Here is a 26,984-nt window from a genome sequence, read left to right on the forward strand (position 1 = left end):
CAGCTCCAGTCCACTCTTTGTGAATCTCCCCCACATTTTTGAATGGGTTTTGTTTCACAATCCTCTCCAGGGTGCGGTTATCCCTATTGCTTGTACACTTTTTTCTAGCACATCTTTTCCTTCCCTTCACCTCCCTATTAATGTGCTTGGACACAGAGCTCTGTGAACAGCCAGCCTCTTTTGCAATGACCTTTTGTGTCTTGTCCTCCTTGTGCAAGGGGTCAAAGGTCGTCTTTTGGACAGCTGTCAGGTCAGCTTCTTCCCCATGATTGTGTCGCCTACAGAACTAGACTGAGAGACCATTTAAAGGCCTTTGCAGGTGTTTTGAGTTCATCAGCTGATTAGAGTGTCTTCAATATTCAACCTTTTCACAATATTCTAATTTTCTGAGATCCTGAATTTGGGATTTTTCCTTAGTTGTCTGTTATAATCATCAAAATTAAAAGAAATAAACATTTGAAATATATCAGTCTGTGTGTAATGAATGAATATAATATACAAGTTTCACTTTTTGAATGGAATTAGTGAAATAAATCAACTTTTTGATGATATTCTAATTATATGACCAGCACCTGTAGTAAATGTGTGAACAGCTGACCGATTTCTGCCGCTGCTTCAACCTCGATTTATAGTGTAGGGGGCGGGCGCTTCAGATTCTAGAGACCATTTGATTGGACAGAAGATTTGATGAGAAGGTGAAGTCTGTGATGATGTCATCAAAATCTGTGATTCATTTTAACGGAAGTGAGAGACTGTAAGTTTTGAATGCTTATATCTCCTAAATGCGAATTTTGTCATTGTTTTGGAGCACACCAGCTTATTCATAACCTTAAGGCTAACATCGGCATACTAAAAGGAAAAAAACTTCCATTTTGATTTCAGGGGGCCTTTAAAACAAGAACAAATATCTGCCAATGGAGTCAGAGAAATAATCCTGTTTCCTCTTTGTCATTGGCTGATATTCAGGGGTCAAGCGCTGAAGGTTTAATTGTAATTGTTGACGTTCTTCTTCTTCCGCTATTGATTCTATGGCAGCCCAAAGAACCGTATGATAAAGTTATGAAATTTGGCCCACTGATAGAGGACAGTCTGAACATCAGCAACACCAATTTTGGAGTCTCTAACTCAATGCCTCTAGCGCCACCGCCTGTCCAAAGTTGCACTCACGTTTATGCTAATAACTTTTGAACCGTAAGGACTAGAAACTGCATTTTCCTCTGATTCCATGGCTCAAGTCGATTCAATTCCCTATGACGCCATTTCCCATCATGAAAAAAAAATCCAACGACCCCATAGCGCATGCAGACGTCGCAGACACATGACATCATCCGCCATCGCTCGTGTGCCGATTAAACGTGGCGTTCAGATTCAGCCCCTGAATCACATCTGAGACGCAGAGGTTTGGCTCGTCTTTCTTCTCCTCCTCCCGCGTGTCACTCGCCATCCTTCTGACAGCTGATGTGACTTTCAACAGTTTTCCCGGAGCGGAGCCGGTGCGAGCGCTTCATCGCGGTGACAGAATGAAATCAGGCCACTCTCTGATGACAAACAGACTTTTCCCTAAAACCCAGTGAAAACAGACGACACTTCACGCAGCTCATGCGCACAGAACACCACAAACACAGACCAAACGAAACCAGCGACAACAACTGCCAAGCTTCTGCGCTTATGAAGCCTTATAAACCCCGGGGCGGATTGATTACGAGAGCACAGGTGATCTGGGATTATCCGGATCATCTGTCATGCTGTGAACGGCTGCTTTCAGAACGAGGAAAACAGTCAAAGTTTCTCTCTCCTTACGGGAAGTAGTCATTTTGTTTTGCTTGACGCCGTGTCATGTAAGACTATTGGGTGAACATCACATGATTAATATTCATGTGCCAAATCATTTCAGATAGTTTCTATGCCAGTGACGACATCGGCTCTACACGACAGTAAACTCTTCCTCAGTGTTTCTGTCTCGTTCTCCAGAGACATCATCCTGTTTCCTCTTTGAAGTTTATTTGTCTGACCCCATTGGCTGATATTTTGGGGTCAAGAGCTGAAGGTTTATAAGGTCCTATTGTAATTGTTGGCGTTCTTCTTCTTCTGCTCTTGAGTCTATGGCAGCCCATAAACCGTGTGGTAAATTTGGCACACTGATAGAGGACAGTCTGAACATCAACCACACCAAATTTGGAGTCTCTAACTCAATCCCACTTTCCGTCATGAAAACTTTTTCAGCCATTTTGAATTTTCAGAAAGAAAAAAACATTTTCGAACTCCTCCTAGGCGATGCTGTGATTTTCACGAGAATTTAACCAGATCATCTTCAGACCATTCTGGCCAGACTTGGTGTGTGTTATTATAACCACAGTTTTGGCGCAGTGCCTCCTAGTGGTCAGGAGATTTTTTTTTATTTTTGCTTATAATGTCTGAACGGTTTTTGGCCAAAAATCACAAAACTGGTCTCTTTACATTCAGTCGAAACGATACCCAATTTTCCCATATCGGCCATTTTGAGCGTCGGCCATTTTGAGCGTCTATAATAAATGTGATTTCATAACATTTAGATATGAATCCAACTGAAAAATACTTATGAAAAGATGTCTTTTCAGTCAGTCAAATAGCACATACCAAATAGTGGAGTATTTTTTTATTTTAAAACAGTATTTTCCAAAAGATGGGCAAAAATCTTACACTAAACCATGTCAAATTATCCATGTTTTCCCCCGAATGAAAGTTAGAAATTTGGGTCTTTTATCAAGTGAATTTTACATAAGAAAATGATTTTGTGTGAAAATGCATAAATTATTCAAAATAATTCAGTCGTGTTTTTCAGTCAAAAAAACAGTCGAAACGATACCCAATTTTCCCATATCGGCCATTTTGAGCGTCAGTCATTTTGAGTGTCAGCCATTTTGAATTTGGACAAAAAAATGCTATATTTTAAGATTCGCATTGGCGTATCGTTACTAAACTCGGTATGTGTCTTCGGCACCAAACCCTGAAGGCCCAAAACATTTCAGGGCAGCGCCACCTTGAGGTCAAAAGCTATAACAAAATTTCCAAAAATGCAAATAACTTTTGATCTATTTTGTCTATTGTAATGAATCTGGTCTTAGTAGATTCCTTGGGTCATGCCGAGTACATGGATACAGATTTTGCCATAGTCATCAAACTTCATGTCCGCCATTTTGAATTTCTTTAAAAACGTTTTTTTTTTTACTCCTCCTAGAACATTTGCCCAATTTCCACCAAATTCGAGTCAGCTCATCTTCAGAATGTGCTGGACAAATGTTATGGATTTCGTGTTGATACGTTGTTGTTTTTGTTTAGTGCAGCACCTATAATGCTTTGGTACTGGTCTGTTTAGATTTGGGGCATCACGCTGAGCCCTACGATACCCAATTTTCCCATGTCGGCCATTTTGAGCGTCAGCCATTTTGATTTTTGTCATAAAATGCTTTATTTTAAGATCACATTGGCGTATCGTTACTAAACTCGGTATGTGTCTTCGGCACTAAACCCTGAAGGTACTCAAAGTTCTGATTAATTTAGTCTATTGTAATGAATCTGGTCTTAATATGTGCCTTGGTCATAGTCAGCCAAACTTCCTGTCCACCATTTTGAATTTGAATTTGAATGATTGAATTTCTTTAAAAACCTACTTTTTCAAACCTCCTAGACCATTAGTCCGATTTCCACCAAATTCGAGTCAGCTCATCTTCAGACTGATGTTATAAAATGTTATGGATTTCGTGTGTCAATTCGTTTAGCGCAGCATCAAAGTTGAGGTCAAAATGACTGAGGCTGTGTCTCTGCAATGCTTTGATATACGGACACCAAATTTTGCCTTTTGACCTCACTCTGACCACATCAGTTTAGTCACAGCGCCACCTATTGGTCAAAAGTGATAAACCATTAAATAATTTTATCAGTGACTATATTTATGATTTTTCAGCCATTTTGCCTAACATCCTCTGTAATGTCTTTTATTGCTCATTGTTTGATGCTGTTAGCCGTGTTAGGGTTAGGGTTAGGGTAAGGGTAAACACTGAGGAAGAACATCATATTTTACAGGAACTTCACAACAGATGGTTAACACAAAATGAGCCAGAATGAGTTTAGAGAGAATAATATATGATAGAACACCTGCTGATTATATTCCACTCTCAGTCACACTCACGTCTGAATGCCATTCATCAGATCAAGAATTTTTGGTGAATGTGTGAAGTCAGTTTTGCGATCGTTAGTTCATCGGCCGCGAGAGTGACTGAAGTGCACAGAAACGTTCTGATCATGTGACGTTTGACTGACGGCTGTCGATGAGACGTCCGGCCAATCAGCGCTCTGATAAAAGCGATCGACCGAACCTGATTCTCAGCAGAAAGCAGGTCCACACACACACACACACACACACAGAGACATGCACACTGATGCAGAGACACGAGCCGACACACACACACACACACACACACACAGACACGAGTGATTACAGCAGCACACCACAGCCAATCACAGCGCTGCGTTCAGGCATGCATCCGTCCTCATGCAGTGATCTCCAATTGCTGGGTTTCCGTGGCCCGGTTTGCAAACAAGATCCCACAATGCAACACACCAGACTGACGCGACCCTCGTCTTCACAGCGCTTCGCATCTGACTAGGGTTTACTACCATCACTGTTTACGGCTGGACTGACATTTATTGCTCTGTCTTTAAATGCCAAACGAAAGAAAAGAGAGCAAATAAACAAAAAAACACACCAACCTTCTCGCAGCTCTGAGGGTGTAAGGGGGTTTGAGATGGAAAGCAGAGAGAAAACCAGGGAAACACACAGAGAGAGTAAAAAGGCCACTGCAACCATCTTCATCTGCCACAGTCTCACCTCATTCATTTAGCTCAACGTTTGTTTGTGTGGCAGAAATATTCATACACAGTCCCAAATATTAGAGATATTGTGGCTTGGCCTTGCTCTACTCTGAGAAACTCACTTCATAAAGAAAGAAACTGAAAACATCACAAGCAAACTGAGAAAACACACAGACACACTGCAAAGACCTTTTAGTGGTGCATCATGAATTTAGTGAGCGCTAAAGTCAGATTAGTTCTGATTAGTAATTCACAACAAACAAACAAACAAACAGACAAACACACGAGCACACAAACGTCTGCAGTACTAGAGCAGGCCTCCTGCAGCACCTCCTCGTTTCTCTGCTTTATTCCGGACCACTAGGCCGTGAGCGCTCCAGCCCATCGGTAAATATCACTAATAGAGTTTACAGAAACAATTACATGCCTGTAAACCCAATTCATTTCAAATCAATTAGCCTCTTTAATGCTTCGATTAGCCGAGAGTCGTGATGAAGCCGTCGGGAAGCTCTGGAGTTCATAAGAGTTGAGTTTAACGGATTATTCACGAGCAGAAGATTAAACAACTGAACAAACGTTCTTCCAGGAACATTAATACAACGTTCGTTCAACGCTATCAGAGCTTTAATAATGATGTTCTCAAAACGTCAGCACACAATATTGGTTACACCTTGCTCATCTGGACGTTGGGATAACGTTATTTAAATGTTGCTGCTTCAATAACGTTTGAAGAATTGATACGATGGAATGTTCGCAAAATCGGGAACGTTTTCATCACTTGATGGGAATCTGTGCTATTGAGATGTTTTTATTTATTTTATTTGTGTTTTCCGTTTTCATTTTAATTTTTAGTAATCTTGTTTACTAGCTGAAAAAAAAGATTTTTTATGTAAACTTTATTTCAGTTTATTTGACGTCAAGCATTTGTAAGGGTTTAGTTTTCAGACGCGGCGGACTGACCAATAATGCGCGCAGAAGTGCTGCAGAGGCTGCTGGGTAAATTAAAGAAGCTGTGTCTGCGCTGACATGTGAGTAGAAGTGTATTACCTACGGAGTACCTACTGTGTTCCATACCTCTCACGTATAAGTTAGCAGGGGATGAGTAGCGCACGCCCTGAGAGTTAGACGCCACACACTCATACTTCCCCTGATCCGTCTCCTCACTGCGCTCGATCTGCAGCGCACCTGCACAGAGAGACAGACAGGCAGAGAGGGAGACAGGCAGAGAGAGAGAGAGAGAGACAGGCAGAGAGACAGACAGGCAGAGAGAGAGACAGGCAGAGAGACAGACAGGCAGAGAGGGAGACAGGCAGAGAGACAGACAGGCAGAGAGGGAGACAGGCAGAGAGACAGACAGGCAGAGAGACAGACAGGCAGAGAGAGAGAGAGAGAGAGAGAGAGACAGGCAGGCAGGCAGAGAGACAGACAGGCAGAGAGGGAGACAGGCAGAGAGAGAGAGAGAGAGACAGGCAGGCAGGCAGAGAGACAGACAGGCAGAGAGGGAGACAGGCAGAGAGAGAGAGAGAGAGAGAGAGAGACAGGCAGGCAGGCAGAGAGACAGACAGGCAGAGAGGGACACAGGCAGAGAGACAGACAGGCAGAGAGGGAGACAGGCAGAGAGACAGACAGGCAGAGAGGGAGACAGGCAGAGAGAGAGAGAGAGACAGGCAGGCAGGCAGAGAGACAGACAGGCAGAGAGGGAGACAGGCAGAGAGAGAGAGAGAGAGACAGACAGGCAGAGAGACAGACAGGCAGAGAGAGAGAGAGAGAGAGAGAGAGAGAGAGAGAGAGAGAGAGAGAGAGAGAGAGAGAGAGAGAGAGAGAGAGAGAGAGAGAGAGACAGGCAGGCAGGCAGAGAGACAGACAGGCAGAGAGGGAGACAGGCAGAGAGTGAGACAGGCAGAGAGAGAGACAGACAGAGAGAGAGAGAGAGACAGAGAGAGAGACAGGCAGAGAGAGAGACAGGCAGAGAGACAGACAGGCAGAGAGAGAGACAGGCAGAGAGAGAGACAGACAGAGAGAGAGAGAGACAGAGAGAGACAGGCAGAGAGACAGACAGAGAGAGACAGGCAGAGAGACAGACAGGCAGAGAGAGAGAGATAGGCAGAGAGACAGACAGACAGACAGACAAATGGACAGACAGGCAAACGGACAGACAGATGGACAGGCAATCGGACAGACAGACAGAAAGACAGGCAAACGGTAGGACAAATGGACAGACAGACAGGCAAACGGACAGACAGACAGACAGACAGACAGGCAAATGGACAGACAAATGGACAGACAGACAGGCAAACGGACAGACAGACCGAAAGACAGACAGGCAGGCAGGCAGACAGACAGACAGGCAGACCGACAGAAAGACAGACAGGCAGATGGACAGACAGGCAGGCAGGCAGACAGATGACAGACAAATGGACAGAGAGGCAGGCAGATGGGCAGGCAGGCAGATGGACAGACAGACAGGCAGACAGACAGACAGACAGACAGGCAGGCAGGCAGACGGACAGACAGGCAGACAAACAGACAGACAGGCAGGCAGACGTACAGACAGATAGACAGGCAGGCAGACGTACAGACAGATGGACAGTCAGACAGATGACAGACAGGCAGGCAGACAGACAGGCAGGCAGGCAGATGGACAGACGAACAGATAGACAGACAGACAGACAAATGGACAGACAGGCAGACAGACAGACAGGCAGACAGACAGACAGACGGACAGACAAGCAGGCAGGCAGACGGGCAGACAGACAGGCAGACAGACAGGCAGACAGACAGGCAGGCAGACGGGCAGACAGACAGGCAGACAGACAGACAGACAGACAGGCAGACAGGTAGACAGACAGACAGGCAGACAGACAGGCAGGCAGACAGACAGGCAGACAGACAGGCAGGTAGACGGACAGACAGACAGGCAGGCAGACGGACAGACAGACAGGCAGGCAGACAGACAGACAGATGGACAGACAGGCAGACAGGTCAATCAGGGAGACACAAGACAGAGGAGAAAACAAGAAGGGAAAGAGGAGAGAGAACAGACAAAGCATTAATATTACAATCTCATGATGGTTTAGAAACGTTCATCTTGTGTCAAGCACCTCCACCTCTGACTGTCATGAAGTCATTCATCTACACAGAGCTTTATAAACAACAGACGTAACACAACTCAGTCATTTGCTCCATACGGGGCTGATTTTGAAAGATACCTTATAAACCTTTAAAGTCAGACCTTCTGAGAGCTACGAGCTTGATAACGATGGTTTATGATTTTGTTTAAACGACCAATCACAGCTCATTCTGCTGTTCCACGCCACTCAGGGGCGGGGTTATCTGAGGATGATGCTTCCCTTCAGTCTCAGCGCCATCAGTCCACGACTAATGACCCGTTTCACACACCGACCGCTGGACGGGATTCCTGCTGGACGGATATAAACGTGCACACACACTCCAGGAAGTTGTGTAACAGCCAATCAGATCAAAGCTTGTTCTGCAGCGATGAGCATGTGAAACGCATACAGGCACGACACAGAAAATGGAGGCAGAGACTGACTCAGTGTTTCACTCGATGTTTGTCATGTAAATGTGACTGTGGGCAGAACCGCGATCAACACCTACAGAGTCCGGTCAGGATTCAGTTCTGCCCTTAAACACACAGTAACCTTCAGCGCTGCCTACCTAAAGGCCATCACACACACACACACACACACAGCTGCAAAACACCTGCAATACAGGGTTCAGTACACACACACAGATCTTTGATTCTCAGTCTGTTCTGTTCGACGGGTTTCTGCAACAGAAGCGTCACTGAATGTGAATAATATCAGTGCAGGAGAAAGAGGGAGAGCCAGGAGGAACGAGGAGAGAGACAGCAGAAGAACAGATGCAGACACCACAGAAGCACCGCAAAGCATCATGGGAACACAGAGCCAGGGACAAACGGAGATCAGGGCAGATGGAGACGAGCCAATGTAACGTGGCCGCAGAAAACTCTGCTCCTCCTCAGTGCTTCTGTCTCGTTTCCAGCACAAACATTCTTACATCAAGATTTACTGGAGAAGAGAAATGACTGGAAAAATGTTTGTGCGTCAAACAAGAACAAATATCAACCAATGGAAAATAAACTTTTGAGACATTTTGAAGAATGATGGTCCCATTGTACTTTTTCTCCATATAACGGAAGTCCATGGAACCGAAACGACATTCTTCAAAATGTCTCCTTTCATGTTCTGCAGAACAAATAAAGTCAAACGTTTGGAGTGAAATGATAATAAAAGATGACAGATGTTGACACAGGTTTTTTGGTAGGACTATCCCTTTAAGAAGAACAGCGAGTTTGGTCACAGTCGTTAGGAGGATCAGGGGCGAGGGGTGTGTTTACCGGAGGAACCGCGGGGCTGAGGAGGAGTTTGGTCAGTCGTTAGGAGGATCAGGGGCGAGGGGCGTGTTTACCGGAGGAACCGCGGGGCTGAGGAGGAGTTTGGTCAGTCGTTAGGAGGATCAGGGGCGAGGGGCGTGTTTACCGGAGGAACCGCGGGGCTGAGGAGGAGTTTGGTCAGTCGTTAGGAGGATCAGGGGCGAGGGGCATGTTTACCAGAGGAACCGCGGGGCTGAGGAGGAGTTTGGTCAGTCGTTAGGAGGATCAGGGGCGAGGGGCGTGTTTACCGGAGGAACCGCGGGGCTGAGGAGGAGTTTGGTCAGTCGTTAGGAGGATCAGGGGCGAGGGGCATGTTTACCGGAGGAACCGCGGGGCTGAGGAGGAGTTTGGTCAGTCGTTAGGAGGATCAGGGGCGAGGGGCGTGTTTACCGGAGGAACCGCGGGGCTGAGGAGGAGTTTGGTCAGTCGTTAGGAGGATCAGGGGCGAGGGGCGTGTTTACCGGAGGAACCGCGGGCTGAGGAGGAGTTTGGTCAGTCGTTAGGAGGATCAGGGGCGAGGGGCGTGTTTACCGGAGGAACCGCGGGGCTGAGGAGGAGTTTGGTCAGTCGTTAGGAGGATCAGGGGAGAGGGGCGTGTTTACCGGAGGAACCGCGGGGCTGAGGAGGAGTTTGGTCAGTCGTTAGGAGGATCAGGGGAGAGGGGCGTGTTTACCGGAGGAACCGCGGGGCTGAGGAGGAGTTTGGTCAGTCGTTAGGAGGATCAGGGGCAAGGGGCATGTTTACCGGAGGAACCGCGGGGCTGAGGAGGAGTTTGGTCACGGTCGTTAGGAGGATAAGGGGCGAGGGGCATGTTTAACGGAGGAACCTTGGGGCTGAGGAGGAGTTTGGTCAGTCGTTAGGAGGATCAGGGGGCGAGGGGCGTGTTTACCGGAGGAACCGCGGGGCTGAGGAGGAGTTTGGTCACGGTCGTTAGGAGGATGAGGGGCGAGGGGCATGTTTAACGGAGGAACCGCGGGGCTGAGGAGGAGTTTGGTCAGTCGTTAGGAGGATCAGGGGCGAGGGGTGTGTTTACCGGAGGAACCGCGGGGCTGAGGAGGAGTTTGGTCAGTCGTTAGGAGGATCAGGGGCGAGGGGTGTGTTTACCGGAGGAACCGCGGGACTTAGGAGGAGTTTGGTCAGTCGTTAGGAGGATCAGGGGCGAGGGGTGTGTTTACCGGAGGAACCGCGGGACTTAGGAGGAGTTTGGTCAGTCGTTAGGAGGATCAGGGGAGAGGGGTGTGTTTACCGGAGGAACCGCGGGACTTAGGAGGAGTTTGGTCAGTCGTTAGGAGGATCAGGGGCGAGGGGTGTGTTTACCGGAGGAACCGCGGGACTTAGGAGGAGTTTAGTCACGGTCGTTAGGAGGATTAGGGGCGTGTTTACCGGAGGAACCGCGGGGCTGAGGAGGAGTTTGGTTGGTCTAGAATAAACAGATACTCACCAAAGACTCCTGAGAAACACACACCGAACACACAACGAGAAAAAACACAACAAAAGCTTTGAGTGACAGCAGCTCAAATGCACTGTATGCAACAGATCAAGCTGATTATATATGAGTATTATATATAATCACATATCATATACATAGATTTATGTATATGTGAGTGTATAAGCGAGAGAAAACGTACAGTCAACACAGAATAAACCCTGATCCCGCTTATTCCACGACTACTTACCAAATACATCAGCAAATGAGATGAGATAAAGCGTGAAGGGCTCGTGCGAGAGACAGCGCTTATACCGTCATTATACACGGATATCTGAATCCTGTGGTCAACCAATCACAACTGAGTATTCCAGAGGGATTCTTAAACATAAAGCTTCCAAAAGGAGGATTTCGCCATTGATGAACCACTTCTGGAACCTTTCAGAGATCTTTGTCTCAACATTTTAATAATCTAAATGACCTTTCGTGCAAGGGAAAGATTCCAGACTCTTTATTGGCATCGATGGTTCCATTAAAAAGGTTAAAAAAATGGTTAATCGCTGTGAAAAACACACTTTGGGAAGCTTTATTATCTAAGAATGTATAATAGTGTATATGAGAACCATCAGACGTGTGTTTGCTCTGCATTTGGTTAAAACAACACCATCAACACATTTCACACCAGTGCTCAGCCCAAATGTGTGTCAGAACAGCAGAAATCAAGGACATTTGTGTCCTTTGTTTCGAGCTCCACATGAGATTTACAGTCATCGCCATCCAATCAGAGGCTTGGAGCTCCAGCTGCGGTTCTTGAGGTAAGTGGCCATTGGTGTAATTGAGGAGACCTGTGCTAATCACTCACTTCCGTCAGTCGACACGCCGAAACTGCTATTACAACGGATTTAGACGAGAGGCCGAATATCCACAATCACCCGGTACCTGTCAGTGTCTCTCTGCCGAACTATAATCATAAATCAGGTTTTAAACACTCAAAAGGCACTGCTTTGAAAATTGGCATTGCTTTACCATGGAAATAGTATTTTAGTGCCTTCATTTTTGTGATAATTGTGAGCCGACTCCGGCTCAAACATGTACGGCTTCTACAACTGCTCATTTCTGACATTAGTCTGCGTGAGATTGGCCTGTTCTGTTGTTGAGTATCTGAAGCTCCGCCCTCTTCTGGAAGGGGGTGGAGAGCAGCAGCTCATTTGCATTTAAAGGGACATACACAAACTGTGTGTTTTTGCTCACACCCAAATAGAGGCAAATTTGACGCTATAATAAAATATGTTTTGAGCTGAAACTTCACACACACATTCTGGGCACGCCAGAGATTTATATTAAATCTTGTGAAAGGGACATAATATGTACATTTAATAAATGTTTGATTACATTTTATCAGTGTTGGGCAAGTTACTGAAAATTAGTAATTAGTTACAGTTACTAGTTACTTCTTTTAAGTCAACTTTTAAAAGTAATTGAATTACTTTACCAATTACTGTATATCAAAAGTAATTAGTTACTAAGGAAAGTAACTTATGTCTGCTTTTTAAATATGAAAAGTACTGAACAGTCAAACATAATAAACATAATTTTTAGACCTATTTATTGTAATCAACAGGCCTTCAAATCAAGCAGTTGTACAACAGGCCCTTTAATACTTGAAACTAAATAACAACTTTACTTTAAACTGTCATTTAACAGTGGTTTATTACCACATTAGGCCCAACGAAATAAAAGTATTAACACTAATTAAAAGAGAAAACTAAGGTGCCTTGAGGTGCTGCATGTAACTGAATATGTGATTTAACAAAAGCTTAACAAAATGGTTTAACAAACTCATAAGGCAAAGCTAAATAGAGATAAGAGATGAGATTCTCAACAAACGTTTAAATGGGCTAACAAGTCTCATCTCTCAAAGCTCATTGATCTGAAATTTTATGTAAAATTGACAAAATTATCCACAAATAACACTTTTTTCACTCCAAAAGTGGTACGCAAGCTCAGATCAATAACGCCCACGATCGATCAGTTCCAAAAATAAGTATAAAACCTGTCCTCATTCAAAGAAAACAAGTGGACAAAAACTTTGAATCTGGTATTTGGTGATAAGGTTGCATAACGAGAGCAGGCCGGTCATTTATGACCTGGGAACATCTCAAGTGTTACAGGGTTCTGTGCTCAAGAAGGTGTGTGTGATGGGTCTCAGGTGAGGTGATCTCCTGACGTACCTGATCGCAGCTGCTTGATTCGCCCTTGGCTGAGCGCCGGCTCCACGGGGAGGAAGTCCTTGAACCAGGAGATCTCGGGATCGGGGATCCCGCTGGCGGCGCACAGCATGGTGGCGGTTCTGGTTCTCTCCACCACCTTCAGCTGCGGGCCCATGTCGATGCTGGGGAAGCCGAAGGGCAGCAGGTCCTCTGAAAGACACCGGAAGGAGCGCTTTAGTGACCGGAGGAGAGCCGGAGATTTGACAACCAATCAGAATCTAGCCTGCTCCAACGAGCTCGAGCATTTAAAGAGACAGACGACAAAACTGAGAATAAACAGAATGATATCGACCGCTGGTGTGAACGCTAATATAGTTATAGTTCTTGGTGTGAACGGGCCTTATAGCTGACATTAGATTGCCGGGATGTGAGGAAGGAGCCACGGGAATGTTTGGGAAACCTGTCTGGAAACAACGAGTCTCTAAAGGTGATGATACACATGACAACTTTTTGAGTGATGTTGATGATGAGAATTGGCAACACATTTCTCTCTGGATACTTTAGATCGGTCCTGGGTCCTGTGTCTCACCTGGTCCGTTGACGGCAACATTGCTCAAAAAGTTGCCCCGTGAATCATCACCTTAAATAAAAGGAGCCGGACATGAATACACCTGCTTTCCTCCTGGATCAGTATCTAAACGGTCATCATTAGGGCGGGAGCACCGATCTCCAAAATGAATCGCATTTTTGAGGCCGTGAACAAACTCATGAAACTGTGCACACGCGTCAGAAGTGCTGAACATTTATGTTTGATATGGGTTCTTAGGTGTGGCAAAATGGCTCGATAGCGCCACCTACAAAATTTTGCGCTATGTTTCACGTACAAGTATGACATTTGTAACAGCCCAACACCTACAAAACAGTTCCTGGGAGCAAAATCTGAAAAACCAACAGGAAGTGAGATATTATGAATTTTCTGTGCAAAATTTGTGCAGTTTTTGCCATTTCCAGGCGTTGTACTTTAACGAACACATCCTAGAGATTTAACCAGAACAACATCATATTTGGTCAGTCTAATTTAAAGGCCTTTGCGATGTTAAATTGCGAAGATCTTGAGTTTTCCCTGAAGGGCGTGTCCGTGGCAGCCTGACAAAGTCTGATGTTTCACCACGAAACAGGAAGTTGTTGTAACTCAGGTGTACAGTGTCCGATCTGCCCCAAACTGCACACGTTTGAAGACATCTCCACGCCAAAATGTAGTTATAGTCATAGCTGACGTAGTCCTCCTATTTTTATATGCTTAAATGCATATTGCCCTCCGTGCTGTTTTCCTAAAGCCAGCGGGTGGCGTTGGCTCGGGTGCGGGCCCTTTCATCGCTGCTTGCAGCTATAATTAGTTGATTTGTTAATTGAATCACATTTTTGAGGCCCTAAACATGCTCGAAAACTCATGAAACTTTGCACACACGTCAGAAGCGCTGAACATTTACGTCTGATATGGGTTTCAGAATTAGGCGTGGCAAAATGGTTCAATAGCGCCACCTACAAAATGTCAATTAACCACCATTCACGCTACGTTTCACGGTCAAGTATGAAATTTGGTACACACATGTAACAGCCCAACACCTACAAAACAGTCCCTGGAGCAAAATCTGAAAACCCAACAGGAAGTGAGATCATTTGAATTTTCTCTGCAAAATTTTTGCCATTTCCAGACATTGTACTTAAACAACCTCCTCCTAGAGATTTAACCAGAACAACATCATATTTGGTCAGCCTAATCTACAGGCCTTTGCGATGTTAAATTGAGAAGATCATGAGTTTTCAGATCAGGAAGTTGTTGTAACTCAGGCACACAGTGTCAGATCTGCCCCAAACTGCACATGTTTGAAGACATCTCCACGCCAAAATGTAGTTATAGTCATAGCTGACGTAGTCCTCCTATTTTTATATGCTTAAATGCATATTGCCCACTGTGCTGTTTTCCTAAAGCCAGCGGGTGGCGTTGGCACGGGTGCGGGCCCTTTCATCGCTGCTTGCAGCTTTAATTGTATTTGTATTCGAGGCGGATAAATAAACCAAAAGACCATGATTCATTGAGCTAGATCAGAGCTTTTTAATCAGGCCAGCAAATATCACCAACCTCGCATTTAAAGCACAGCAGTTTTTCTCTAGACTCTTCCCCGAACCCCAGTTTAAAAAAACAAACACTGATTCATTTGACGTTTCAGGTTCAGAGCCATTATCTGTTGGAAACGTCCTCATCAGCGTTTGGAAGGCAGTTGATTAAAAACTATTTCTCCATCTGCTCACATTAGCGGCCCACTTACCAGGGACTTCAGATGAAGCGATCCTGACGCAGCGGCTCACCCACCCACTTCCTGCGCGCACATATCGCTTTCAGTGGGCGGCGTTCATTATGCTGATATAAATAAAGCAGTCATCTCCTCCAAACCACTGAAATTATCAGAGGTAAATGGGAGCAACAAACACGTCTGCCGCTGGAATGGTGGAGTTGCACCGTGTAATTATGAACCTACATAATCACTGCACACACGCTCACCTAACCATCAATTACATGTTACACAGCCGAGTGTTTGGAGCGCCGCTAATTATTTGTTCGCTTTAATTAGAGAGGCAGCAGAGAGGAAGTACACTAAACACCAGCATGAAGGGCATCGTTTGCTTATTTTGGGGCGAAAGAGATCAAATTAGACAATTAGACTTTAATGTCAGAAGTCACGCTGCTCTTCTCCTCTAGTGTGCCGTATATCGAGTGAAGCGCTTCGCAAACAAGAGCAAATGTAGGCGGGGCTTGAGTGTGTCTGTGGGGAATTGATTGGATGGTTGTGGTTTGCTATTGGCTGATCTCATGTGAGTGACAGGTGGCCCCGCCCTCGTCATCAGAGAAGAGATTAAGTTATTCTGACTCGAGATTATTAACACAATAACGATCAATCATTCAGCATAAACATTCAATTGTCCATTTTGATTTCATGGTGGGAGTTTTGAATCGGCTGAATGTAACGTAAATAGGTCTTGACAGTTATTTGTGTATGATAAAAATATGCTAATAAGGCCGACATTAGTAAACTCCATTATGCGCATATATATTCGTTTTTAATGAACATTGGACTAACAATAAAAACAGGCGGCGTCCCTGAGGCTCCGTCTGAGAGAAGCGGGTTACACTCATCGCCCGCGTGTGTTTACAGAGGAACATGATGCAGACGCCAGAGATGACGAGACACACACACACACTAATATGGGTCGTTCGCACTTTTACTGGTCGCACTCCATCCACCAAACATCATTATGCAGCTTTAATCAGGCCACACCTGCTGTCGACACCAGCACAATCACCAGCATCTGTGTGTGTGTGTGTGTGTGTGTGTGTGTGTGTGTGTGTGTGTGTGTGTGTGTGTGTGTGTGTCTAACAGCAGCTCACAGAAACAGAACTGATATCAGAATGGCGTGTCGGTTTACGGAGCAGAAGTGATCCAAGCACGAGTACTAATGAGGGCGCGATACAGATCACGAGCTGACAGTGAATCCAGCTACAGACAAAACTGACCACACACACACTTAAAGGGTTTGTTCACCCAAAAATTGTGTCATTAATGACTGAGCCTCATGTGGTTGGACACCCGTCAGACCTCCGTTCATCTTCAGACACAAATGAAGATATTTTAGTGTAAATCTGATGCTCTGAAAGGCCTCCATTGGCTCAACTTTACACTCTCAAGACCCTTAAAAGACACTAAAGACTAAAGTTACAAAGTCCATCTCACTACAGCGGCTCTACAATAACTTTATGAAGACGAGAATAGTTTCTGTGCGCAAAAAACCCTAAATAACGACTTATGTAGTGATGACGATTTCAAAACACGGCATCATGAAGTCGTTATTTAGGGGTTTTTTGCGCACAGAAACTATTCTCGTCTTCATAAAGTTATTGTAGAGCCGCTGTAGTGAGATGGACTTTGTAACTTTAGTCTTTAGTGTCTTTTAAGGGTCTTGAGAGTGTAAAGTTGAGCCAATGGAGGCCTTTCAGAGCATCAGATTTACACTAAAATTTCTTCATTTGTGTCTGAAGATGAACGGAGGTCTGACGGGTGTCCAACCACATGAGGCTCAGTCATTAATGACACAATTTACAGTTTTGGGTGAACTAACCCTTTAAGTGTTTAAGGTCGTTTCCATGGCAACAGTGACAGATGTGTGTGTTATTCCCCAGACACACTCTTTGTGCTCCAGCCTTCATCACCCTCCTCATCCTCCATATCACACCTGATCACGAGATTAGATGTCAATGAGACTTCAGTTCAGTTTATAGTCCATATGAGAGTGAATCACATCCGACCAACACCGAGAATAACCCTCACTGGCTCTCATGTTTGATCACATGTGATGTTGTGTGTCCAACCGCTCGACTCATGTGTGTTCATGGCCTTTTGGGAGTTTCCTGGACGTTCAAAGGAGGGACAGAAGGTTCAGTAAAAATTGCTTTTTCAAAGATTGACCAAAGTCTGATGGGAAACAACACGAGGGAGAGTAAATGAGGAAGTTTTGTGTGAACAAACCTTTTAAAGTGAGGCTTTAGTTGTGATCATTAGGGTTGATTGTGTATCTACATGCTTTATTTGATGTGAATTCTCCAGAATTGCCCGTGGTTGTGCGTGCGACAGCAGTCGTGTGTCTGCGTTTCCCTAAACAAACCGTGACTGCAGATGTAACACACTTCATTACCAGACTAACAGACTCATTACGCTCTCATCAGAGATCCGTGTGCAGACGATCACGGGTGTTCGCTCGCACTGGCGTGATGACGGTGAGCAGGAGTCACACACACACGTGATCTCACACACACACACACGTGATCTCAGCGAGAACTGAGACGAGCTACTGCATCTCTGGAGCACGTCTGACGATCTTTTCGTGAAATCGGTTGACTTTAGCAATCTGTGTTGCATTAAATGCCAACGGTGAGCGCTCAACAATGGGGAAGAAGCACTTCTGCTGTGTCTTTGACTCAAGTTTGCACGCCTGTAACTCCAGAAGTATTAAAGATATCTGAATATCCTTTTAGATTCTGATTCTTAACAAACTTTCCTTTTGGTTTCTTCATTTTAAAGGCACTGAACTATATAGGGCCTTAAGTTTCAAAAAGAAAAATGTATCACGAATGAGAATCTAGAAGGATATCTTGAATGCTTTTAGACTTATAGGCATGACAACTTTAGAAAGATAATATTTATGGCACTCAGACACTCTCACAGCTGATACAGTTCCAGTTTCAACATTATTTGTTCTGCATTCATCTTTAAATATAAAAAGAATCAGCTGTGAGAAAATTGACCCACATTTGGTTTTCGACATCTGAAATTGACCATTTTACTCTCGGAGCCACATTGAGATCCTCATATCTCTGGGATTGAACCATCGAGGGCCTTTATAATGGAGACGCCAAAAGAAAAGTTTGTTAAGAACCAAAATCTAAAAGGATATTGATATATCTTTAATACTTCTGGAGTTACAGACGAGCAAACTTGAGTCAAAGACACAGCAGAAGTGCTTATTCCCCATGTTTGAGCGCTCACTGTTGGCATATAATGACACACAGATTGATAAAGTCAACAGATTTCACTAATAGATCTACCAATCTCTGAGTGAGAATAAAATAATGATGCTGCCATCTTTCTAAAGTCATGTTTACAGCCCTGTGATTGGGCTCCAGATCTCAGGTGGAGATCATTCTGAGCCTCTACACAACAGAGATTACTGTCAACACACATCTGAGACATTCACTATTCTCGCTTTATTCAGCATTCATGTTTGACTTTCTCCAGAAGAAATAAAAAAAATTAAAAATTTGATCTCTAGTTGAGTCCACACGGAATGACCCTGCATGATAATAATGGCTGTAAATATCTGACTGTAATAAACGGTATGATGATGATGATGATGATGATGATGATGATGATGATGATGATGATGGTGATGATGGTGATGGGGGTATATCTCACCTCTGATGATGGACAGTGTGGAGGTCTTGGTGATTTCTCCTTCAGTGTTTTTGGCGACGCACTCGTAAGCATTTTCATCACGCGGCGCTCTGAGTGGCTGGATGCGAAGCACTGCCCCCGCCCCTTCGTCAAACTCTATGGTCTGGACCAATGAGAGAGCAGAATGAGCAGACATCCACCAATCACAGCAGAGTAACAAGCAGACAGACGGTTATCAGCGACCAAATCAGTAAAGAGGAAGTAGAACTAAGTTCAGGTCAAATAATACCTAATTTATGATCCACACATTAATTATTATTAATAAATATGTTCCAGAGGAGCAAATATTACTGTGAATATTGCATTATAATGTAATTATTGAGATCAAAAATGGACAGAATATGCACAGCCGTGTTTCCTCTGTAATGGATTTTAAAGGTAATTCTGCAGTATTGCCCGTCTACATTCAAGATTATGTCTCTATGATGGTTTGTGTGCAGAGAGGATTCAGTGAAGAACCACATACGGCCTACTGTACACACACACACACACACACACACACACACACACACAGGAAGTGACATCCTTCTAAACTCATTTACACTTTCATCGGCTTATTTCACTTTTGATGAACATTGACCATTTCCGCCGAAGAAACACCTTTCTTTCTTTCTTTCTTTCTTTCTTTCTTTCTTTCTTTCTTTCTTTCTTTCTTTCTTTCTTTTGCTGCTTAAGAAACTGTACAGGAATAAAGGCTCTGCTCGGTTCATTAGCATCTCATTTGCATATGTATGAGAACAGATTAGTTCAAATCCCCTCCTGTTCGGTCACAAAAGTGCAGAACAAAGACCCTCCCCACCAACTGTGAGGACGCAGGTGCAACACACACACACACACACACACACACACACACACACACACGCACACACGCACGCGCTCATATCATTTTCAGCATCATTACTCCAGTCTTCAGTGTCACATGACCCTTGATATGATGATTTGGTGCTCAAGAAACATTTATGATTATTATCTGTGTTCAAAACAGTTGTGCTGCTTCAGATTTGATTTCTCATGATTCTTTGATGAATAGAAAGTTCAAAAGAGGAGCATTTATTTGAAATGTAATCTGTTGAATTGAATGTGTCAGTCAGTCAAATCATGGGTCAGTCTGATGGGTCAGTGGGTCAGTCTGATGGGTCAGTTTGATGGGTCAGTTTGATGGGTCAGTCTGATGGGTCAGTTTGATGGGTCAGTCTGATGGGTCAGTTTGATGGGTCAGTTTGATGGGTCTGTATGATGGGTCAGTCTGATGGGTCAGTTTCATGGGTCAGTCTGATGGGTCAGTTTCATGGGTCAGTCTGATGGGTCAGTGGGTCAGTTTGATGGGTCAGTTTGATGGGTCAGTCTGATGGGTCAGTTTGATGGGTCAGTTTGATGGGTCAGTCTGATGGGTCAGTTTCATGGGTCAGTCTGATGGGTCAGTGGGTCAGTTTGATGGGTCAGTCTGATGGGTCAGTTTGATGGGTCTGTCTGATGGGTCAGTTTCATGGGTCAGTCTGATGGGTCAGTGGGTCAGTTTGATGGGTCAGTTTGATGGGTCTGTCTGATGGGTCAGTTTGATGGGTCAGTTTGATGGGTCAGTCTGATGGGTCAGTGGGTCAGTTTGATGGGTCAGTGGGTCAGTGGGTCAGTTTGATGGGTCAGTGGGTCAGTTTGATGGGTCAGTTTGATGGGTCAGTCTGATGGGTCAGTCTGATGGGTCAGTGGGTCAGTTTGATGGGTCAGTTTGATGGGTCAGTTTGATGGGTCTGTCTGATGGGTCAGTCTGATGGGTCAGTTTGATGGGTCTGTCTGATGGGTCAGTCTGATGGGTCAGTTTGATGGGTCAGTTTGATGGGTCAGTCTGATGGGTCAGTTTGATGGGTCAGTCTGATGGGTCAGTTTGATGGGTCTGTCTGATGGGTCAGTCTGATGGGTCAGTTTGATGGGTCAGTTTGATGGGTCAGTTTGATGGGTCAGTTTGATGGGTCCGTCTGATGGGTCAGTTTGATGGGTCCGTCTGATGGGTCAGTTTGATGGGTCAGTTTGATGGGTCTGTCTGATGGGTCAGTTTGATGGGTCAGTCTGATGGGTCAGTGGGTCAGTCTGATGGGTCAGTTTGATGGGTCAGTCTGATGGGTCAGTGGGTCAGTTTGATGGGTCAGTTGGATGGGTCAGTTTGATGGGTCTGTCTGATGGGTCAGTCTGATGGGTCAGTTTGATGGGTCAGTTTGATGGGTCAGTTTGATGGGTCCGTCTGATGGGTCAGTTTGATGGGTCAGTTTGATGGGTCTGTCTGATGGGTCAGTTTGATGGGTCAGTTTGATGGGTCAGTCTGATGGGTCAGTGGGTCAGTCTGATGGGTCAGTTTGATGGGTCAGTCTGATGGGTCAGTGGGTCAGTTTGATGGGTCAGTTTGATGGGTCTGTTTGATGGGTCAGTCTGATGGGTCAGTTTGATGGGTCTGTCTCTCACCTCTATCCTCTGTGAATTCACTTTCTTGCCCTTTTTGTTCCAGAACACCTGAGGCTTGGGGTCGCCTGTGGCCTGACACACGAACGACACGACTCCACCGGACACGCCGATCTGATCCATGGGGATCTTAATGAACTGCGGCGCCGCTGGAACACAGAAACACAAGCCCGTTAGAGAGACGACGTCATCAATTAATCATCATTAGCTTTACACCCTCGGCCTTAGTGTTCAACTCGCAGCCGCTGGGAAACGAGTTTACACATGAACACAAGCTGCTTAGGTGAATACACTTCACACTGGTCTTCAAAACAAGGGCTTCCATACACACTCTTCAGCATTGAAGGAAATATGGACTGGGTTACTTTTTTCAGAGCAATGCTTTCTGGGAGATTTAGAGCACAGCTGGTAATCACAGTAAATAAACACAAATGAACATTAGAAGGCGTTGATAAAGTACAGCCTATATTAATCACGTGTCATGTAATCGATCAATCAGTGTTTCAACCGCAGAAAGAGATCAATAAAACAGCTGGAAAGCCAACCATTTACTCTAATAGTGTTTGCATGTAAAGAGGTTCATAAAGTCATTACTGCTGTGCTGTTTGCAAACATAGAAAGTTGAAGCTTCATTTTTGGTTAATTTAGCCACTGTGTCAAACAAATACCTAGAGTTGTGTGTGTTTTCTTCCAAGAGAGTCGAGAAATAAGCAGATCTAGCTTTTCAAGCCTTTCTGTATGCAGTAACACTTTCCTTCCACGCAATGCGAAATACCTCCAGTTTTGTTTTCAGGTTATTTTCTAGCATGATACAGCATTAAACCATAGCATATTAGTTAGCTAGAAAAAAATATAGAGAGGAGTATTTTGATTTGTATAATGTTTCTACTTGTATCATTAATAAAATATTAAAAACTGCATTATATAAAAAAAGAGTTGTTAATTGTAACCTTTAATAATAATACCAGCTGACAGGGCTCCCTGTGTGTGCACAGCATTAGTTGAGAGATTTTTTCTTTGTGAAAACTGTCCCTGATATTTATCCAAATGAGCCGATGTCAGAATCAAATCACAAGCTTATGAACTGAAATCACAAGATTTGTGTCAAGCAATTATAAAAGCAGTCGCCTACTAGTCATCGTATCATGTAAACACTGAACATGTTGTCACTAAACGTAATGAAATTATGTTTTGAAAATCACAACACACTTATTGTGGTGCCGGTGTTTTTGTACAACGTAGTTGATAATATCTAGAATATCAAAATCAACTGCAGGCGGTCAATCCTTTTCCTATTCCTATTTCCACTCATTCACACACACACACACACACGCGCACACACACACACACACGCAGACACACACTCACACATGCACAGACACACACAAACACACACACGCACACACACACGCAAACAGACACACATTCACTCACACACACACACACACACACACACACACACATACACACACACACACACGCAAACAGACACACATTCACTCACACACACACACACACACACACACACACACACTCACACACACACGCACACAGACACACACTCACTCACACACACACACACTCAAACACACACGCACACAGACATACACTCACTCACTCACACACACACACACACACACACACGCTCACACAGACACACACTCACGCACACGCACACAGACAGAGACACACACTCACTCACACTCACTCACACACACACACACTCAAACACACACGCACACAGACATACACTCACTCACTCACACACACACACACACACACACGCTCACACAGACACACACTCACGCACACGCACACAGACAGAGACACACACTCACTCACACACACACACACACACACACACACGCTCACACAGACACACACTCACGCACACGCACACAGACAGAGACACACACTCACTCACACTCACTCACACACACACTCAAACACACACGCACACAGACATACACTCACTCACTCACACACACACACACACACACACACACACACACGCTCACACAGACACACACTCACGCACACGCACACAGACAGAGACACACACTCACTCACACACACACACACGCACACGCCCACAGACACACACTCACTCACACACACACATACGCACGCACACAGACACACACTCACTCACACACACACACACACACACACACACACAATGGTTTTTATACTGTACAAACTCTATATTCTCTCCCCTTAGACTAACCCTACACCTAAACCTACCCTTCACACACACACACACACACACACACACACACACACACACACACACTCTAACCCTACCCCTAAACCTACCCTTCACACACACACACACACACACACACACACACACACACACACACACACACTCTAACCCTACCCCTAAACCTACCCTTCACACACACACACACACACACACACTAACCCTACCCATAAACCCATCACACAAAACTTTCAGCATTTTTACAAGGACAAGGAATTCGGATATTGCCATCCTTGTGGGGACATTTTGCCCCCATAACATAGGGCATAGGGCAACCTGGACCACACACACATTCACACAAACACACACACACACACACACACACGCACACAGCCGTAGTCATAGATACGGCACTCTGAGCGCAGGATCATCGCCGTGGTGTCCTGTTGCCATAGCGGCGAGTTACAGCGAGCCGAGGCTGATCCCGTGACATTCATCATGAAACCCACACGCATCTGCATGTGAGAGACAGACACAAGTGTGTGTATGGGTGTGTGTGTGTGTGTGTGTGTAGAAGAATCTCAGAATTAAAAACCTGAAAGCTGATTACACTTCATTAACTCCACTCTCTGATTTTATTTCCACTTGTTTAACATGTTATTTTATGTTAAAGCTGTTCCCCATCTTTAGTGTTCTCCTCTCTCTCAGTGTCTGTGTGTGTGTGTGTGTGTGTGTGTGTGTGTGTGTGTGTGTGTGTGTGTGTGTGTGTGTGTGTGTGTGTGTGTGTGTGTGTGTGTGTGTGTGTGTGTGAGTGTGGTAAGTGTTCTCCTCTCTCTCAATGTCAGTGTGTGTGTGTGTGTGTGTGTGTGTTAGTGTTCTCCTCTCTCTCAGTGTCAGTGCTCCTGAACTCCTCTAAGGCCTCCATCTCGAGTTTCTTCCGGGACCAACACGTCACAATATTCCTCATTATAATAATTCATACGCAGAATAGAGGGGCGGGGCCTGGTTGAGTTAGTTAGTCATGTGTTGAAACTGGTGGCTATGGTAAGGGGCGGGACACGCTGCTCCAGCTGACCAATCAGAGCACAGTGTGCTTTTCAGAAGGAGGGGCTTCACAGAGACAGGAAGTAAACAGAGCGTTACTGACAGACTGGAAGAGAGGAGCCGCAACAATGGAGAATATGAGGAATAATCAACACTCAAGCAGGAAAACCTGCTCTAGTAGAGCCAGAAACAACAGCAAGAGTGTGTGAAGAGGAATAATAGGTCACTGAACTGAATCAACACTGAACCGAATCGACACTCTCTATTAGTGTTACTCGATCTTAGCGCTGCATTTGATACTATCGACCACAACATTCTTCTGAATAGACTCGAGAATGATGCTGGTATTAGTGGAATTGCTTTATAATGGTTTAAATCATACCTATGCGACCGTTATCAGTTTGTAGCAGTAAATGAAGAGATGTCCCAGCGAGCACAAGTTCAGTATGGAGTACCACAAGGCTCAGTGCTAGGACCGCTACTCTTCACCCTGTACATGCTACCACTGGGAGATATCATTAGGAAGCATGGCGTTAGTTTTCATTGTTATGCTGACGATACTCAGCTCTATATTTCTTCATGCCCTGAAGAAACTTACCAATTCACAAGATTAACGGAATGCAGAGCTGATATAAAACATTGGATAACCAGTCATTTCCTGCAACTCAATTCAGAAAAAACTAAATTTTTAATTATTGGACAATAAAGCTCCACAAGTAGTAACCTAGAATACTGTCTAACACTTGATGCTCTGTCCAGTCCTCTGGTCAGTGAGGAACCTGGCTGTGCTCTTTGATACCAATCTTTCATTTGAAAGCCACGTTTCTAGCATCTGTAAAACTGCTTTCTACCATCTTAAAAATATCTCTACATTACGGCACATGCTCTCAATGCAAAATGCTGAACAGATGATGTGTTGATGAGCTGTAGATTATTGTAATGTTGATGAGCTGTAGATTATTGTAATGTTCATGAGCTGTAGATTATTGTAATGTTGATGAGCTGTAGATTATTGTAATGTTCATGAGCTGTAGATTATTGTAATGTTCATGAGCTGTAGATTATTGTAATGTTCATGAGCTGTAGATTATTGTAATGTTGATGAGCTGTAGATTATTGTAATGTTCATGAGCTGTAGATTATTGTAATGTTGATGAGCTGTAGATTATTGTAATGTTGATGAGCTGTAGATTATTGTAATGTTCATGAGCTGTAGATTATTGTAATGTTCATGAGCTGTAGATTATTGTAATGTTCATGAGCTGTAGATTATTGTAATGCTGATGAGCTGTAGATTTTTGTAATGTTGATGAGCTGTAGATTATTGTAATGATGATGAGCTGTAGATTATTGTAATGATGATGAGCTGTAGATTATTGTAATGTTCATGAGCTGTAGATTATTGTAATGTTCATGAGCTGTAGATTATTGTAATGTTGATGAGCTGTAGATTATTGTAATGTTGATGAGCTGTAGATTATTGTAATGATGATGAGCTGTAGATTATTGTAATGTTCATGAGCTGTAGATTATTGTAATGTTGATGAGCTGTAGATTATTGTAATGATGATGAGCTGTAGATTATTGTAATGTTGATGAGCTGTAGATTATTGTAATGTTCATGAGCTGTAGATTATTGTAATGTTCATGAGCTGTAGATTATTGTAATGTTGATGAGCTGTAGATTATTGTAATGTTGATGAGCTGTAGATTATTGTAATGTTGATGAGCTGTAGATTATTGTAATGCTCTACTGGGTGGTTGCCCTGCTCGCCTAATAAATAAACTCCAGCTGGTCCAAAACGCAGCAGCTCCAGTTCTTACTAGAACCAGGAAGTGTGACCATATTAGCCCAGTTCTGTCAACACTGCACTGGCTGCCTATTAAACATCACATACATTTTAAAATCTTGCTTATTACTTACAAAGCACTAAATGGTTTAGCTCCCCAATACTTGAGCGAGCTCTTAACACATTATACTCCATCACGTCTACTGCGCTCTCTAAACTCTGGCCAGTTGATCATACCGAGAATATCCAGATCAACTGCAGGCGCTCGATCCTTTTCCTATTTAGCTCCGAAACTCTGGAACTCTTCCTAACATTGTTCAGGAAGCAGACACACTCTGTCAGTTTAAATCTAGACTAAAAACACATCTCTTTACTGTGGCATACACATAAAACACTTTCTCAGTGAAATGATTGTTAGGCTGCATTAACTAGGTCAGCCGGAACCGGGAACACTTCCCATAACACCTGATGTACTCGTGACATCATCAGAAGAACGGCATCTACGCTAATGATAGTCTCTCTGTTTA

The 26,984-nt window shown here is 44.3% G+C and overlaps 1 protein-coding gene across 1 annotated transcript in view; it reads right to left on the reverse strand.

Moving 5' to 3' along the window:
- ptprsb (protein tyrosine phosphatase receptor type Sb) overlaps positions 1 to 24,120 on the reverse strand; it is a gene marked incomplete at its 5' end in the record, with an annotated part of 99,991 nt that extends 75,871 nt beyond the window's left edge. Inside the window, 6 exons of the mRNA XM_079820525.1 lie at positions 5,899 to 6,036; positions 12,926 to 13,114; positions 18,931 to 19,072; positions 21,424 to 21,569; positions 21,683 to 21,805; positions 24,009 to 24,120. Of these exons, the coding sequence (XP_079676651.1) occupies positions 5,899 to 6,036; positions 12,926 to 13,114; positions 18,931 to 19,072; positions 21,424 to 21,569; positions 21,683 to 21,805; positions 24,009 to 24,120 (850 nt within the window). The remainder of the gene's footprint in view (positions 1 to 5,898; positions 6,037 to 12,925; positions 13,115 to 18,930; positions 19,073 to 21,423; positions 21,570 to 21,682; positions 21,806 to 24,008) is intronic.
- Between the last annotated feature and the right edge of the window lie 2,864 nt (positions 24,121 to 26,984).

Source organism: Gobio gobio, assembly GCF_949357685.1.
Source record: "Gobio gobio genome assembly, chromosome: 6".
Taxonomy (NCBI): domain Eukaryota; kingdom Metazoa; phylum Chordata; class Actinopteri; order Cypriniformes; family Gobionidae; genus Gobio; species Gobio gobio.